General features: G+C 40.4%; 1 protein-coding gene across 3 annotated transcripts in view; it reads left to right on the top strand.

Annotated features, from left to right (window-relative positions):
• LOC108004171 (neuroligin-1) overlaps positions 1 to 16,452 on the top strand; it is a 240,568-nt gene extending 224,116 nt beyond the window's left edge. For all 3 annotated transcript variants that reach the window (XM_062079429.1, XM_062079430.1, XM_062079431.1), the window contains 6 exons: positions 1,807 to 2,019; positions 2,397 to 2,535; positions 11,970 to 12,121; positions 12,209 to 12,321; positions 13,856 to 13,986; positions 14,094 to 16,452. In XM_062079429.1, the coding sequence (XP_061935413.1) occupies positions 1,807 to 2,019; positions 2,397 to 2,535; positions 11,970 to 12,121; positions 12,209 to 12,321; positions 13,856 to 13,986; positions 14,094 to 14,675 (1,330 nt within the window). In that variant the 3' untranslated portion in view covers positions 14,676 to 16,452. The remainder of the gene's footprint in view (positions 1 to 1,806; positions 2,020 to 2,396; positions 2,536 to 11,969; positions 12,122 to 12,208; positions 12,322 to 13,855; positions 13,987 to 14,093) is intronic.
• The last annotated feature ends 2,707 nt before the right edge of the window (positions 16,453 to 19,159 follow it).

Genomic DNA, 19,159 nt, shown 5'->3' with positions numbered 1-19,159 from the left:
GTCGATTGATACAAGCGCATAATTTACATAATACGTACAAAGCAGAGAAGCTATATTCGAAATAACATATAATCAAAAAATTCGAATTCTCTCCCGAACCATATCCCGATCCTTCTCGTTTAAAAATAACTCACAAACTGATAAATAACGATCGAGGAAAAATTTAAAAGTCGCGAGATTAATCTCGAAATCCGGGTTGAAAAGAAAGAAAGAAAAAGGAAGAAGGAAAAGAAACAATCCGTGACAGGGAAATCCCGAAGCATCATCGAATTTCCCTCATCAACCGGTTTTTCCCCCTTTGCCGCGATCCTTCTTTGTCCGCCTTTGTCGTCGCATTTCTTTCGAGCGTTCGTGCCTTTCGTTCTTTCACCCGTGTTCGTTCATTCCGCGTAGCCCTTCGTTCGAGCGTTCGCTCCTTCAACCACCTCTCCCGCCCCCGCGATAAATAAACGGTGTCGGGAGGGGTGTTTTACGCCAGCAGACGCGTAACGACGACTTTAAAGGGAATGGAAAATCGTTGGTAGCCGTGTTTCTTTGCCTCCGCGTTCCTCTCAATGCAGTTGAATATACCTGGTTCACTGGAAACGCTCTCAATGCTTCGAGTTAATTTGTCTCGAATAAAGAATCTCCCTCATCTTCCTCTCTTTCCTCCTATCTGTCTATCCGTCTATTTATTTCCATCTTCATTTCCTTCCTTCCATGGTTGAACGTGGTGGAAAGGAAGGGCGGGCAGAGGCATGCGTGTAATTATGTTGCGAGTTAATGAAGAGCGGGATCGAGTGTCGAGAGGGAAAAATGAGTGAGGTATGCACGACTATAACCGACGAATTAAATAAAAACAGATCTTCTTCCTCGTTGCGGGTGGTATACGAGTAATTGTTTGATTAATCGAGGCTAATACTCGCAATTAATTTTGCAAACGTCGTTTTTCCCCGATTTTTATAAAAATATATCATATGTCGGGACGAAATAATTTTTAAACGAGGAGCTGTTGCCATTACAAGACGTTTCCCGCTATATTTTCGAAGGCTCTTCGTTCTTCGGTAATTTGCGCGAGAGGGAGATTTTCGAATTTGCATGCGTATTTAGCATTTAGCACTGTGAAATATGTGCCTCGTCATTTCTGTTCAAAATGATACGTAAACACGAATAATCCCGCTTAATGAGGCAAAATTGTTTACATCATTATGATAGTGAAATGCCATTAAATTGTACGTAAATTAACAGCGAACGAAGTTATATTTCCGTGTTGTGAATGAAAGCTTTCAAAAGAAAAAAAAAAAAAAACAGCGCTGCACCGCTCGAAGCGTGAATGTTGTCAAGATTGTCAGGAAACCAAATTAGAGAGAGAGAGAAAAAAAACTGAAGTTTATCGAGTTTTAAACTTGAAAAGTTCGATAATTAAATTTGTTTTCTCTGAATTGAAAAGTATGAATTAAAAACTAATCAATTATTCCTTGACGAACGAACGTCCAACATCATCGAAATCATTTCGAAAGCTTGGAAAATGTTTAATTCCTCTCTTAGGAAAAAAGTGTTTGTTCAAGTTTAACGATATATATCTTTCGATATTTTTTTTCAAATCGCTCCTTTTTCAACGTCGATCCCTTCGAATCAATCGAATCAAGTAAATGAGCATCCATCGAAAAATTCATCGAAAAATTTAATCTATCTTAATGACAAAAGAAATTTCTTCTCCAAGATGAATACTTTAATTCGATATTCCATTATTTATTCTCGCTAATAGGATTTGTATCGATTTGTATCTCTTGATACAACTTGACGACAGAGATTTTTACTTCACAGGTACGATTTGATGATTGGCGTGGTCCGGTCGGAGGCGTATTTCGCTTTAACAGCGGATGACGCGCAATACGGGATCGAGGCTGATAGAAGAACGAAAATCCTGAGGGAATTCGTGCGTAACACGTACACGTATCATCAAGCGGAGATCTTGGCGACGATAATCAACGAGTACACCGACTGGGAACGGCCTGTTCAACATCCGGTCAACATAAAGTGAGAGCAAAGATTAAACTGTGCTTTCTTTCCTCCCTCTCTTCTTCTCGGTTACAATTTCTCGTTAAATCTCGTAATATCTCTCTAAAACTCGTGTCACTTCTCGATTCACAATGGCCGGACTAAGTAATATAAAAGTAATCCGTTGCACAATCTCAGATTCCGCTCCAATTGCCGACTATCTTTTCGTTCCACGTGTTTCACCAAATTCCACTTTTATTGAATGGAAATCGAACGAAAAGAATCTGTCCAAATACGATCGATGAGAGGGGAAAAAGGAGAGGAAAGGGACGTCGTTAATCAACGTTGGGTTTTATCAATATCGCAAATATTATAATTTCTCCAAACACGCTATTTCGAAATAATATTTCTTTCAGGGACGAGACGTTGGAAGCCTTGGGGGATGCGAACACCGTGGCACCGGCTACGAGAACGGCAGACCTTCACAGCCAATCCCGTCGAAACTCGTATTTGTACGTATTCGACTATCAGTCGAAGTTCGGCGACTATCCTCAGGTACGTCCTCACTCGAGTTTCTCATCCTCGAACGATGGAGAGAACGCGCATGCGAGTGGAGGGGAGGAAAGAAAAAAAGAGAAAGGGAAAAATTGGAGAGTCAACGATGAGCAGGATATAGGATAGCAAAATGGTAGCGTAATGCAATCAGGGAGTCGGTCATTAACCCAGATCTCGCATATTTTATTACTAACGATGATACATCGCGCTATTTCTTCGCGCGTTCCCTCCTCGTTCATTCAAATTTAAATCCCATTCTTCAGCCCGCGCATCCGTTTTCGCCACTGACGTTTCGTAGTTCAGGGATGCAAAATGAAAGTTCCATTGTAGGCGCGTGTGTGTGTGTATGTGTATGTGATGCATCGAGTATGAAACTTAGAAAAAATTGCCAGTGAATGTAAGGCGAGTAGATCGATGAATCCTGCGTGTGCTCAACGTAAAAAGTTTCGAGTTCCTCACGTGAATCTCGTTAATTCTTATTTATTATTCGATAAGGAATCGAATAAATATAATGTATATTATTAAAAAATAATTCTGGCGATGTTAGTTGACGGTAAAGAAAAATTAATTAATCGGTTAGAATTCTTTTGTTTGAAAAGACTTGTTCTTCTTCGGCACTCGTTCTGACCAGTAAATTTGCACGCTGTTAGTGATAAGGTAACAAGCAAAAAATCGTGAGATAACGCGATTCCTTAACTTAATTTTTTCATTTGAAAAACGGAAGAAGAAACAAGTTTAAAAGAAATTTGCATGGTTTTGCATCCTATTTTGAAACAGAGAACGTCAACTTTTCTTTTGTAATGGTGGTTTCGTGTTTCTTCCAGAGAGAGAGAGAGAGTTCGTTTATTATCATAAGCACAAGACTGATGGACGTAATGTAAATGAGGTAAAATTTATCATTTCGAGCAATTTTTTGATACACATTTCCATTACTGGCAAATGTCATAAAATCACGATAAAAGAGATGAATTTTTTTTTATTTCGAATGAAAACGAACGAATGTAATTTATCTGAAAAATAAGGAGATGTTGTAATACTTATACTAATGAGAAATGAATATACAATTGTTTCTTTAAATTGTTTTCATACAAAATATAAAAATATTCGTAACGTAGGAAAAAATAAAAAGATTTTCATTACATCCTCTCCTGGCTGTCATAAAAAATTTACAAAATATTTTAGAAAACATTAAAAATATTTATATTATCTATATTGTTAAAATAATAATATCTATATTATTAAAACTTCTAATGAGATCAAATTTGCACTTCTTTTTTTATATATCGTTTTTTAATACATATAATTGAAAAAATGTAACAGATGATGAAAAATGAATAAAGATAGTGAATTTTTAGAATAAAATTGCACGTATAATGTATTCGGAACATAGAGAAATTCGAATACAGAAAAATTTTTCATTTTAGCTGAGAGAAATTGAAATAATTGTAATAATTATAAGAGAAGAAATTTCATGATATTATATTACACAAATTATATAGGATATTTTTTCCTTAATTAACAAAAATAGAGATGAAAAATAGAGGTCAAAAATTAGAGAGGAGAAATACTATACTCTCGAGAAGAAAAATGTAATAACACGTGAACTTTCTTGGTTGCACGAGGATAATAGTGCTATTGTAAAATTGTCTCGAATTCTCAAAATTTTCTGATACTACTTTGACTTTTCTCGATATCCGCTCCCACAAAATTGTCTCGAATTCTTGAAACATTCTAATACCATTTTGACTTTTTTCCCTCCCCAAAAACATCCTTACTTATCGTCTGAACGTCTAAACTTTTTAAAATATCATCGAAAATGAGATACTAGAAAATTTCCCATCCAGAAAGAAATTCCCGAACTATTTTCATAACTCTTTCATTCCCCATATTCGATAAAACTCAAAATAATTCGAACGACAATGTTACATCTCAATTTTTTAAAACTTTACTATCCTTTTACTATCCTTTACTACCTCTCGAAAGATAAAAGAAACTGGAATAATTTTTTCCTCCAAAATTTCTTCTAAACCAACTTCAAACAAATCTCCATCCCTCATTCTCGACAAAATTAAGAATCCATACAATAATTCTATCAATTCTATAGACTATATCTAACTGTACCTAATTTCTATATCCTTCGAATCACCATTCGAATACAACAAATAACAAAAAAAAAAATTTCTTCCTGAAAAATCGTCAAAATCCCGAATCAGATTCTTCGAGAAGTCAATCCTCCTTCCATTTTCGATAACGAACCGTAAAACCGATTGTACACAACCGATTCCTCGTGCTCTTTTTTTCCTCTCCTTTTTCCTTTCCGTTCGAACGACAGGTGAGGAAGAGGGATAGGAGTTTCGAATTTCCCGAATTATTATTATTATTGCCGCATGCACGTGTACATTACGCGGTACGTATCTTGGACGCGTCGCGCATCCGCTCAGGAAGCGGATACGCGCGAGGGGAAATTGTAAAATTACGGGGGGGGGCTGCAGCGGCGCGCGAGATCGGTCGGGGTTGTGCATCACGTTAGAACTCGGGCGTTTCCGGTCGGAGTTCCCGCCGCGCCGCGGATACACCCGGTTATCATCAACGTTCCCAACGCCGCTGATAACGCCACCGATAATTTCCTGGACAATTACGGGGAGGAGGGGGGCGTGGTTATTTAAATGAGGGTGGGGGAAAAAGGAAACGATACGTTCGACATCGGGGGCGTTAATTGCGCGGGAAACCGCGCGACGATGAAATTAATTTCAAACCCGAAATCTCGGGCGCAGTTTCGACGAGAGGAGGGAAGAAATGACTTCCGGGAAATGGGGGGAGAGGGGGGGGGATGGAGATGGTAAATGGGAATGGAAAATCGGCGGTTCGCGTAATGCCGTGTACAGTCTATTGTCGGGACAGATTGTGAATTATTACAACGTATCGAACGTTTTCGTACGAACGCGGGCTCCGTTCTCATTCGTTTTGCGATTACGCGATACGAGCGAACGATTGGTGCGTCGAGTCGATTCTTTTTCTTCTTTTTTTCTTCTTTTTTTTTTCCTCCGACGAATAATTATCGATTAGAAAAAACTCGAGTTTTGTAAATAAAGGATCGATTAATTAAGCGTGGATTCACTTTATTATTTTCAGATAAAGATAAAAGGAACGTTTGCTCTACTATTTACGTAGAATCTTTTATCGCGCAATTTCTTTTTCTTTGAAATCGTTTGAAAGATAATATCCTTGAAAAAAGAAATAATAATAATAATAATAATAATAAAAATCCTTTCCTGAATTATTATTATCGGATTGATATGAATAAAAAAAAAAGTAAAATCACAATCGTTCGCGAAATATGACTTTGAAAGGGGATAGGGAAAATGAATAAATGAATAGATCGATGAAAGTAGCTCGCGAGTAGAAAAGTGGCGCGCTGGTCGGACGGACGAATGCTACGCGAATATTGAGGTATATATAAGAAAAAATTCATGACATACGATCGGATGAATCGAAATTGTTAAACGAAACGTGTTCATATGAATGTAACGCGAGAGAACGTTTAAAAAGTAGAATCGAAATTCAATAGAAGCGTACGGCCGTTATTCATTACGACGACGGATCCCCCTCATGCTCTCTCATGGGTTTCGTTTCTGGTAAACGCGAAAGAGGAAAAAAGGGGGGAGGAGAGGGAGAGTTACGAGCGGGAAAAGATTAATATTCAACGAAATCGGCTCGAAATCCGTTACACCCGTTATTAGAGCTCCTACAATTCGATTCGATCCATCAATTCGGATGTTACACACCCCGGGAGGATCGTTCCATTGAGGGGGGTCGTTTGAATAATTTAAAAAAAAAAAAAAAAAAAAAAAGGAAGAAGAAAAAAAACCTAATTTTAAATTGCAAATAGAGAACGTTTTGAAAGCGTATCTATATTTTCCCCCTTCCCCTTCCCGCGGTAAGGTGGATCCAAGGTTTTTTTCGTTTCTTTTCAAAAGGGCATAGCAAAGGCGGATTACGTTCCTTCGCTGCGAAAAATTTCTGTTACTCCGTACGCGGGTGTATACGTGTGCACGTGGGTGTGGGTACGCCGAGTTTGTAAAGAGGGAAAACTCTGTGCAAAGCGTCGCCGTCAAAGCGCGGACTGTGCAAAGACAGAGTGGCAGCGGAATTGAGATTAAACTTCCGTTTGCCAATTGCGCGTGTATACAAACCGCTTAAAGGGCACTGCGAGTGTGAAGAAATATGTTTGAAAAATTCCAAGCTACGCGAGTGAAAAAATATATACAGTTGTTAACCGCTTGTTAATCCGATCTTAATTATCTTATATTAATGCGATTCGATTAAAACTTTTTTCCGTTAGTTAATCGTGCTAAATATTTTTAATCGCGATATCACGTTCGATTGGATGAAATAAAGTTGACAAGAAAAGAGGAGATGGATCAAATAATATCAAATAAATCTTGGATTTATAAGATAGATAAGTACTTGTAATAAAAAAAAGAAAGTATCGTTTTATGTGGACAAGTTTCATTTCTATTCGTTCTTTTTCGATCTTGAAGGGAAGATTTCCCTCCCCTCATCCAGAGAAATACGGTTAAAGTTTTCGAGTTTTTTAAAGACTTCGTCATTTTCCGAATCGAGAACGGATGTTGATCGAAGAGAGGTTTGGAGTTTTGCTTCCGTGGAAAGATTATTTTAAAAGGTTAAAAAAAAAGTTTAAGAAAGGGAGGCGAGGAACGAGAGAGAGTCGTTCATCGATCGAGTGGGTGAATTTAAAGTTTTCAAGAAATTCTCGATCGTTCTTTCGCTCGAAACATTTTTTCGCCATTGAACAACAATTGTCCTTTTTCCCTCGGAAGCTTCCCTCCCTCTCCCCGCCCTCCCATGATTATTCTTCTGTGAAAATCGAACATCGGCAAGTTGGAAAACAGGAGGAGAAAAAGAATAAAAAAAGGAAGGAAAAATAATTGACTATTAATATTGAAATTGAATGTTTGAAATGATCGATAATTCGTTAATAGATTTCCATATCGAATAATTAATAAATTCGGCGCCGGTACGACGGACAATTTGCATTTATAATTCGCGATTCACCGAGTTATCGTTCGAGTAATCGGTGAAAATTGTGAAAACCGGAGGCCGCGAGAATCCTTGCTCTTCTCTCCATTGATTTTAGAATCGCCGACCAAACATCATTAAATATTTCACTCGTGAATATTAATAGCCGTGGATTCTACCGAGCGAGGATTTTATTTTACCATTTTTTATAAAACGGGATCGACGGTGAATTGAAAAAATTTCGTTTTATTGGGGAGGAAATTCAAGATTTTTCCACGAACTTTTAAATTAACTTCCGTCAAGAAAATAAATTTTTACGCGGCACGGATGTAAAAGTTTCCGAATTGAAAAAAGGCGGTGTTTCCGCCGAAGAATTCGGTTCGACCTTACAAAGTGGAAAAACCTTTCCACGTTGCAGATTATTATTATGTAGGGGGAAAGGGAAAAAATTAAAGAAAAGAAAGAGCGAAGTGAGAAAATACGAGAACAATACGCGGAAGAAGAAACTTGACAGACTGAAAGAGCGACGATAACGCAACGATAACGATAAAGCTTATCGTCACAAGATTTCTAGACAAAGAGATACAAGCTAATTGGAAAAAATTAAATCCCTGATTTTAATTGAATCGTTCGATCCAAGTCGCGCAAGTGCAATTTAACGCTTTGTCCAAGTTTGAAATTTCATCGTTGATCCCATCGTCGTTAACGATTGTTGTGTATTCAAGTTTCTGAAAATTAAAGATCGCAAAAATTGCTCTGAAACGAACCCAATAATCGAGATAACAACATTTTCAGAACTTGGACGAGTAAAACGAGTAAATTCTTTCGTGGGAAGGGAAAAGAAATCGAAAAAGCGAAATATTACGGCTAAACCGAAAGCTTTATCAGATACCTGATGATTCTTTCTGAAATTGCTTTTACTCGAACCAACTTTCCACAGGACAAGGAAAAAAGAGGGAGAGAAGAAGGGAGAAAGACGCGAAACGCGACAAAACTGTTGCCCTGTGTTGCGAGAAGGAAGGTGTTACATCAAAGGCAGGCTTGATCGCGTTTAATTCGGTTGATCGATTGCTCCACTCCATTGTTCGTGCAACAACCGTGGAGAGGAGCATTAACGCCTCCTGATATAATCGCGTAATCCGAATCGAGAAAATATTTCCCTTTTTTCGTTACGCGCGATATCTGGCTATAAATACCACCACATTTTCAGAACTTAAAATGAAAATTCGGAGGCATACGTCGAAAAGCATCGGTTGCTAATCGTAGATAAAAGACGAGAAAAAATACTATATACCCGTCATTTTTGCTATAAAATGACAGAGAGAGAGAGAAAGAGAGAGAGAGAGAGAGAGAGAGAGAGAGAGAGAAAGAGAAAGAAAAATATTAATCCAATATCTCGTTCCATGGGAAAAAAAAAATTCACGTATCCACGTATACAGGAATATTCGCATAAAAATTGCAAATTCAGCAGGGACGTGGTTGTTGTGGACCGGGTGGTGGTGTGTTCGTATGCAAAATGAAAAAACGTGAGAGGGGCGAAGAGAGAAGACGTGCAGAAAGTTGTGGACGGAAATGAAAGCTGCGTTTTAAGGGTGCGGAGAATTTACAAGAGAACTGATATCGATTCCTGTAATATCGAATTCGACGGAAGAAGGAGGGGAGGGAAATTCGAGATCTCCCTTTCTCGAACGAAAAGGAGAAATAAATCATACGGGGGAAAAGGAGAGAAATGTCCGTTATAAAAATTCCACTCTAGAATTGCCGCGCGGAAAACGCGAGCTTCCATGGAGCTCCCTCTCGAATAGACAATACAAACGCTTCCCTCATTCGTTTTCGTGGCGGGTTCGGTCGGCGAGCGGCGTCCATCGCGGCGAACGGAGGAGTCGGACGTATCGATTACACCTGGTCGAAAGAAAGGAAGGTGGACGAGCGGGGCGGGGATACGAGATTGGAGATCGGGAAGGAAGGGCGCGTGGAGAAGGGAAGGAAAAGGGAAAGGATAAAATTCAATCCGAGTGAAATTCGTTGAGAGAGGCAAGAAACAATGGCGATTCGTAATTAAAATGGACGAAAAAAATACGAAAGAGTGGCGGGCAACGATGAAAAGCAGGGACGCGAAATAAAGGTAACCGGTGTTTCGAGTCATAATTAAGCAGCGGTGGAAACGGGAGAAGAAAGGGGATGTGAAATTGTATAACGACGAGTTTACGGGGGAAGATAAGATTTTGTAAAAAGGAAAAAGGAAATAAATAAAAGTAGCTGCGAAATGTTGCTACTTCCTTCGAAAATCGTGGTAACGAACGGAGAACGTTGAAGAAGATCACACGCGATGTTTGACAAACTGTCGCTCAAGAACATCTCGAGATCTTTTCACCGTGAAGATGAAAGTTCATCCAATAGTTTTGATGGAAGATGGCATGATCCACGAGTTGTATAAAGTTGGAGTAGATGAGTTACGACGAGAGATTTCGTGATTGGTATCCGGTATATACCATCTTTCGTCCTCGATTCTATTTATATTTAACGACAGATTTGTAAATCGTTAAAAGTTATTAAAATTTTCTCAGGACTAATACATATTTGCTTATATCCTTCGAGTGACTCGATCTGTCTTTTCAGTATCGTAATCTTCGCTGCCTCGGACGTACTGCACGTTGAATCGATTTAAAATCACTGGTTATTTTCTAATCGGAATATCATCCGTTCGTTCGAAAGCGAAATGAAAAATCGTGAATTTCAATCACGTTAGAACTACTAGAAATCGATAAAATTCACTCTCCATTTTCAAGAAATATTTTCAACGTAATATAAATGTTTTAACCGTTCGCTTGTCTTCTCGTTGGCTCGAATATTAGTTCGATCGAATACGAATACCCGAGGAGACGTTTGAAAAGGAAAATCTCTCGTTGCGCACAGATTGCAAAGACGGTGTTCAATAACGTTTGACAATTCCTTTTGTGCGCGAATGTAACGCGGGGAGTCGTTTCGTCAGAAAATTGAAAATAAGCAGAAGCAACCGTTCCGGTGGAGTGCAACGAGCTACATGATTTCCAACGAGCGACAAAGACTCGCAAAGGAATCGATAAGGAAAATATTAGGAGCAGAGGCGCCACAAAAGATGCACAAGGTCTCCATTACTGGAGGCAAGCTCAAAGGGAACTTTCGTACCTGCAACTTTTTCACTTTTCGATACCCGAACTCGACTCGTCCTTATTTTCCCCTTCCCCAAACAACTCTTGACCCAAAAAAGGTGGATCTGATCAAGGGAAAACCATCAGGATCGAGGATACAGAGACAATCCTTGTTTTTTCCGGACGAACAACGCGTACAAATCGAATATTCGCATTCGATGTAGCGGAAAATCGCTTAATATCTTTGTACAACGCACGAAAATTGAATCGAAGAAAACGGGAGAACGTTTTTAAAAAGCATTCGTACGCCACTGCTTCCACCTTTACACCGTAAACTTTTAACTTGAATTTTCCCTCCTTGCATTTTATCCTTGCTCCTTTTTTTTTCCCCTCGTTGTTACTTTATCCTGATTCACGATCTCGTCCGAGGGTTCGAGATTGCATAATTACTAAGTTCCATAAGAGAATTTGGTCGAAGCAGATTGAAAGATAAATATTATAAATACCTGATATTAAAACGCCTTAATTAAGCTATATTTCACGTCCTCGCAGGCTACTTTTTCTTTAATGTTCTCATCTCGCCCCGAGCTCACCCTATTTGTCACGCGAGCATGATGCTCCTACTTTATAACGATACTGTTTCCGCGATTCTTTTTAATTGTTTTTTACCACCTCTCCCTCCTTTGATCAAAATTAAATACTATGCTACGTTGGATTTATACGTAATAAACTATTTTATCCGTAATAAAAATGATGCTAAAGAAATCTTCAGATTGTTCCAAGTTGAAAACGAGAAAAATTGTATTTTCCAAGGGATCGCGAATTATGGTCGCCGCGAGAGGGGGAGGAAAAATGGAAAATAGGAAACGTTTCTTCTCGTCTCGAAAATCTCGAAACGAAACGTTTCCAAAGAGCGGCGATCGAGTTTCTTCCATGGTCAAATCGTGGAATCAGAGTAATCTCGAAAAACCAGGCCAGTCGAGCACATACCTTCCTCTCGATTTTTCCATCCTCTCAAATTCTTTCTGCTCGCTTTGAAATACGACTGACAATTCCGTGTCGGATTAAAATACCATCAACATTTTTCCTTGAATTTATATACATATATGTGTGAAGACTCGTACATTTATGCGTGAGTTGAGTGTCACTGAAAGCGATGCATTGAGTCGAATACAGTGGAAAAGAAGCATCTGTATAATTTATTCCTATTCTCTTTATTAAATATACTCTTTCTTTCTCACCTACTTAATTTTTCATTTGCAGAAACCAGGCTGCATCCACGGGGAGGATCTTCCGTATTTTTTCGGGGCGCCGTTGGTAGGCGGCCTGTCTCATTGGCCGAAGAACTACACGAGGGCGGAGATGGCTCTATCGGAGAGCGTGATACTCTACCTGACGAATTTCGCGCGCACAGGGTGAGTCGTGAAACTAATTTGAAATTTGCCTGTACGTCGAGAAATCAACAATAGGTGTATGTGTGTGCGTGTGTGTAACGTCGGCAGGAATCCGAACGAGGGAACGCCGGACGTCGGACCGATGAGACCCGAGAGAACGAAGTTGAAGAACATCGATTGGATCGCTTACGAGACGGTGCACAAAAAGTATCTGAGCATAGGTGAGTTTGCTCGAAATCGAGTTTTCCCTTATATATATACTTTTCAGTCAGAGGTTCAGTTCGCCGCTCGCGATTATATTTTAAGAGGGTCGAAGAGAGTTCGTTCGTTCGTCCCCATTGAAATGAAGAAAGATTCTTCGTTGTTGCGAGTGAAGATTTCTCGATATCAAGAATCGTCTCGATTTTTCCATTCCACAAATGGTTACGTCCTGAGAGAGTTGCTTTGTACGAGACGATTCGAAATTTTGACCAGAAGAATTTCGCTACCTTAGAAAAATATTCCCATGCATTCTAATTTCCTCTCGTAATCTCGGCTTGCTAGAGTTTCCAATTAGCCTCAGTTTTCACGATTCCGCGTCAGCTTGAATCTCGAAGCATTAACCGTTCAGAGTAAACGTTTCTCGTTAAGGAGATTCGATCCTCTCCGGAAAACTGCCGAATGGAACGAATGAAAAAAAAGAAAAAGGAGTTTTGGAGTAGGTCATTTCCTCCATTCTCCGCGTTTCGTTTCGAGATGGAAACTATTATTTAATCCGATTATCCCGTGAAACGTGTATAATGAACGTAGTCTTGCAGAGCTGCCACGCATCTCGTACGTGTAACTAAGAGGATTAGCGAAAATTTATTTGCATAATTCTCATTCTCATCGCTGGACGAGAATAAGAATTCTCCCCGGAATGGACATAAATCACTTTTTCTTCTTCTTCTTCTTCTTTCTTCTTCTTTTCTCCTTTTTTCCTTCTCTTTCAAAACATTTCTTTGAAAATTCCTTGCGAAGTGACCTGTTAACTAGCTCGATTCTCGTCCGTTTCCCCTTCGTATACTCCCTCGTTTTTTCGTTTCATAATTCTTTCATGAAGATAAAAAGTAGGTAAATTCGAATGTCCGTTGTTGCTCGTTGCACAGTCACTGTGCACGCCGCGTAGAAAAATTCAAAGTTATCCTTTGAAGAGAAAAATCGTGAAACCAGAAAAGAGGATCCCCTTTCCTTCGGATTAAAGTCCGATTTTAGACAAAAGTCTAGACTCCGTGAGATTGCCCGTGACGCGTAGTATAACGAGAGAGCGAGAGGAAAAGAGAGTGTTGTATCAGGGAATCGGCGCAGCCTCGGCCTCGTGGAATGTTCGCCACGGAGTGGCGGAGCGCAGCGCGGCTCAAACTATGCCACGTCGTGTGACCGCAAGTAGAAAAGTCGACGCATGGCCCTCGGGGCAACTGTCTGACTCCGTACACCACACTCGTCAACCGAGTGCTGCAACTTTGAGCCGCACTGGCTAACGAAGCTGTCTTCTCTCTCTCACTCTCTCTCTCTCTTACTCTCTCTTTCTCTCTGTGAAATTATCACGCGACAATAATTAATTACCCTGCTGTTAATATGAAAAGGTTCCGTGGAAAGGCTGCCTTTTGAGGTTATCGTGCGAGTACGAGTCGCACTTGCTCCCACGTTCTCTCTAAAAAAGCGCCACTCTCTTTCTCTTTCTCTCACTCTCTCTCTACCATTCTGACCTGGCTGAGACTTCATCCGTGTTTCCAGAGCTCAAGTCGAAACTGAAGAACCACTACAGGGCGCACAGACTCTCGTTTTGGTTGAACCTGGTCCCCGACCTCCATAAGCCTGGCTCCGACGACGTTCCTAGATCGCATCATCTTCTCGACACTGAACAGGTATCCTCTCGTTTCTCTCTCTCTCTCTCTCTCTCTCTTACCTTACGTCTTCGTATTCCGGGCGAATATTCGATAGAGTTTCTAATTTGGGAATTTGCACGTTGAAGGTGCCGCCCAGGTTCATCCAGAGGGTGCCAACGACGACCAGGATGACAACGGCGGAAGTGACCCTGGCCGAACGAGCTCACAACTTCTCGACAGCGACGCCCAGCGAATTAACGTTCGAGGACTCGACGGTCCAGCCGGAGGACGGTTTCGCCGCCTACTCGACGGCCCTCAGCGTGACGATAGCGATCGGTTGCAGCCTGCTCATTCTCAACGTGCTGATTTTCGCCGGCGTCTATTACCAACGCGACAAGAGCAACCAGCACAATTGTTCGAAGAAGCGTCAAGAGAACGGGCAGATGCCGAACAACATTTGCGGCGATCTCGATACGAAGACGGCCGAGAGGCATCACATCCAGCACATCCCGCCGCCCGAATTCGCCGATCTGCAGAACAATACGTGCCACGTGCCCATGCCACCCCCGCCGCCCAAGAACACGAAACCGGGCAAGCCGGGGCAAAACCTCATCATAAGCCCCAACCAATTGCAACAGGAGAGCATGGCGATGAGCGGTGGCGGGACGGGGACGTTGAAGAAGGGGCACAATCATCAACAGCAGGTGATGGACGAGTTGAGGGTTTGACTCCACGAGCACCTCGTGAGTGCGGCTGAACTCTTACGAACGATTCACGATTCCCGTCGAGTTTCGGATTGGTTTCCAACGAGGTGCTCCTTGCATTCTCGGATGCACCGTTTGCTCATGAATTCGAAGGGGTTGAACGTGATCACTAGGCGTTTGAAGGAAAGCTTGTTCTGAAGCCTTGTCGACGGAGTTAACGAAGAATAAGAATACATCGAAAATACATCGCCGCGATAGTTGTGGGTTTCGATTCCTACGATTCTATGCGACGAGGAACAGAGGCGAATGGACGAAGTCGAGTACGATGTTCGTTGGCGATTGGCCGATCCGAATCCTTTCGATGAAATCGTTCTAAATCTAAAATCTCGCGAGTGTACAATAGAGAGACAACACGTGTGAAAGCGTTATCCGACCCGTTATCCTTTTTCTACTTCTATTCCGCGAAACAAAGAGAAGAGAAACGCGTACGACCAACTGCCGAAAAATCGCATAGTCTTCGATATTGTAATAACGATACCTTAAGTAGAGATCTTTCGATCCTCGAGGAAACGTTCGAGAATCGTTTCCCGCCGATCGTCCAACCTTTCGAAACGATTATTTCTCGAATCAGCCTCTTTTTCTAACTATTTACGATCCAAAGAATTTGTTCCTTCTTTCTCATCAAGGAATTGAACTTCATCGAATTTATTCTGTTGAACCGATCAACGATATCCAACTACGACCGATGCGATGAAATATGCATTCCGTTTCCAACATTTGCACCTCGATGGAAAGAATCCGCGTACGAGTCCCGGCCAACGTTGTTCTTTCATTCAGATCTATTCTTTCGACACGGAGTCGAGGGTCGTTTCTCGTTCGCGTTTCCATTGCGAATTCCCACTCGGCCCATTGACTCGTGCGTTTGATTCATTCCCTGTTAGAAGCGTTACAACTTCGAGTAAGATCCGCTTGCATCATCGACGGCACTTCCAGCTGCCCACCGGACCTCCATTCTTATTTTCTTAAATTAGTCGAGACACCTTCTCAGCAGAGAAAGAAGCAGAGCCTGTCGAGTCGATCGCCCGATCGTCTACGCTCTGTCACTGCCACGGGAAATGAGCTCGTGTGGCGAAATTCAAGGAGCTGGAAGTAGTGTCGATCGGCCTAGATGCTCAACAAAGGATACAAGAGTTAAGAGAAACAAAAAGGGAGAAGAAAGGAACGAAGATAAAGGGCCACGATGACACGATGCAACTGAGATCTCGAATACGGCGCCGTAAACTTCTTTTTTTACCAACCGAAAATGGAAAGAAATAAAGATTGAAGAAATCTTTCGCGATCACCTCGCTCGATTCGTCGTTAAAACTACGCAACAGCATACTGCCAAAAAAAAAAAAAATTGAGACGCGAGTCAATACGAAATGCGAATGCTTTGATCGTTTCGAAAAAAAGTGTGTACAGTCGCGGTTCGAACAGAAATAAAATGAGGAAACGTGTCGTTTTTAATTCCATTTTTTTTTTTTTCTACAACGCGAAACGTTCTAAGAAGCACGTGGACGTATGAGAACAGGATGGGTTTAGACTGTAAATAATAATGAATAATTAAACTTTAGTGATTCATCGAGTCGTTTGTGGCGAAAATTTTTTTTGCTGGTGTTTGAAACGACGAAAAAAAAACGAGAAATCCGATTGTAATTGCACTTGTGTCGAGTAAGGAGATGGTGTGTCAGCGTAGAAGCACTGTGGACGTAATTTTAAATTTGTATATAATTGACATTACAATAAACTGTGTAAACAATTACTATTAGCTACAGAATTTACAGAATGTTTTCCTTCAACTCGATTATTTTTTTTTCCTGATAATAAATCGTTGCGATTATATTCTTCTTTCATGCGAATGAATATGAAAAATATAAATTAATCCGTGCACGTCCAGAAGAATTAACGAATAATCGGGTACAAGCAATAATGAATCGGTACGTTTTTCGGAAAAAAAAAGCGAATCCGCAAAAATAAATGGACGAACGTTTTACCGCGAACGAACATTTCAATCAATCCCGTTTATAAAATTCGAACGATAAAGGCAAAATGCGCGACATATTTGAAATAACTAAAAGACATAGAAGGTTTGGTTGGGAATTTCAATGGAGGGGAGGGAGAGGAGGGGGGGGCTCTGTCACGTAACCAAACAAATAAATGGAAAACTGTTTTTTCATTTATTATACGCTAATTATCAATCTCGAATATCAATACGAATATCCGATCAATTACGCAAACACGAATCGACGAGATTTTCCCTCCATTTTTAACTATTCCCCCGATGGTGACAAATAATCCAGCGCACGCATGGAGGGAAGGAAGTGTGGAATAATCTGAAAAAATATTTCAATCTCGATACGTTTTATGAAATGAATCGAAAATGAACGGGCTCGTGAACACAAATCTTTATTGATTCGTTTCGTTTGAAGCTCCACTAGTTGAATTGTGCAAACCAACAATTATGACACGTTTGCAAAAATCTCGTAAAAGCTCGTTTCGTGCCTTTATAACGTACGCAACGTATACAAAAAAACTTTTCGCGATACGTTCTTGATTGTTCGTTTCTCGTTGAATACAAATTCCATAAATATATTGAATACATTGAATGAGAGAGAACGAATTAATAAGTCTGGGAAAAATGGTAAATTTTTCTCTCTTTTTTTCTCTCTTTTCACTATAGTCACTGTGTGTATGTAAGTATCGATAAAATCTCTCGTTTAAATTTTCAGATAATCAAGTATCATTGTTATTGCTTTTATTAAATTCGATTCGAACAAAATTCATCTGAATGTTATCCATCTCGATATTCTTGCTTCGCTTTAAATTCCAAATTACTAACTGTTCTTTATCGCTCTTCCTATCTTCGTATCTTGGAACGATAAAACTTCAATCAAAATTCCGTCGATTCCACTTCAACGCAAATATCGATTTTTCGTCTCAATTGACGCATCTTTCTTTCGATTCCCTCCTCTGTAACTCAAATTTCCACAGTTTGGTCAAAATTTCTCGCTTATTGATCGAATTAAAACTTTTTTTCTTTCTCAAGGTTTCTCATCGTTCTTAACTTCGTTTCGAATCGGATATTTTTGCCAGACTTACCTAATTATTCGCTCTTCGCTCACCAACACGTTCACGTTGGCGGAAAAAGTTCTCCGACGAAACGAAAAGTTGGTTCTTGGACCGATTATATTCCCATTCTGATTGAAATTAAATTTAAGAGAAAGAGAGAGAGAAAGAGAGAGAGAAACGAGGAACAAGTACGTGGAAAAACGAAAAGGAGAAAGAGAGAAAGAGAGAAATTAAAACAATCGATGCTCGCTCCTCGCGTTTTTTACCCAACTTTCCGATTAACTGGCCCCGTTGAATCGAAACTTCGCTAACGGCCCGTTCGATTTTATTTCTCAAAGTTCCGATTGCCGGAGAACTCTTTCGAATCTCGAAACTTGGAGAATTGGTATCGAGCTTCGGCACCGGGATTCCATGTCCCTTCGATGGATATACAATGGGGCTGATAGCGTGGATCCACACACACGCTTACTACATCCTGAGGTCGGCCGGATGCGGGCTGGCAAACATCGTATCGGGAAGTATAACATGACTAAGTACAAGTATCGTGGCAGTATTCGTTTACACTAGCGGTTCAATCGAGTTACGGCACCATTGTAATTGGATTAAACAGTGACTGTCCAGCCTCTGGGAGGATCTATCACGATCCATTGTGTGACGAATTACAGTCGAACGCGCTGTAGATACGGAACGTCTGTTTTCGAGGAGCCTCCTAATAGGACTGGGAAGATAACACGGGTATAACGCCAGGATGGAATCGTCCGATTGCCCTTACCTGTGTGATTAAATCACACTGTTATTCCGATCGAATTGTATGTGTATCTCGGCTAGAATATCGTCACGAAATCCGTACGAATTTATAAACATTTGAACCCGATACGATAATAAAAGAATGCGAAAGAATGGAAGATAATTAAACGTTACGCGTTCGATAGAAAGTGAAGTGAAACGTGTGCGATTGTGGAAGGGATGAGATTTTTTTAATTATTATTATCGTTATATTATCGTTACATTATCGAGAAAAATAAGAATCGATAATGAATAGAAGGCATATTTCTTGTTTCATAACTAATTGAACAGAAAGTGTGTAACGAATTCTTAAGCGAAGCGTGCCACAGTGTTTTAACATGAATTATTGAGTCGATTATTGGGCCGAATCGAACGAATTACGAAACAAACGCATCCTTCTTTTATCACATTTCTCTCTTGTTCTCGGTTCGTTGTGTGTAGCCACGAACAAACGCGTGGATCATAAAAATGACGAGGCGCGTCCCATTGATAATTAATAAATGCGATACAATCGGTGTGTTTGTACGTGTGTATGTGTATGGCGATCGCTACATCTACGGTAGTCTCCAAGCTAAATGAGAAATATTACGATCCACTACGCGTTAGTTAATACT

The sequence above is a fragment of the Apis cerana genome, linkage group LG9, assembly GCF_029169275.1.
Source record: "Apis cerana isolate GH-2021 linkage group LG9, AcerK_1.0, whole genome shotgun sequence".
NCBI classification, from domain to species: Eukaryota; Metazoa; Arthropoda; class Insecta; order Hymenoptera; family Apidae; genus Apis; species Apis cerana.
This window is presented reverse-complemented; position numbering and strand designations above follow the sequence as displayed.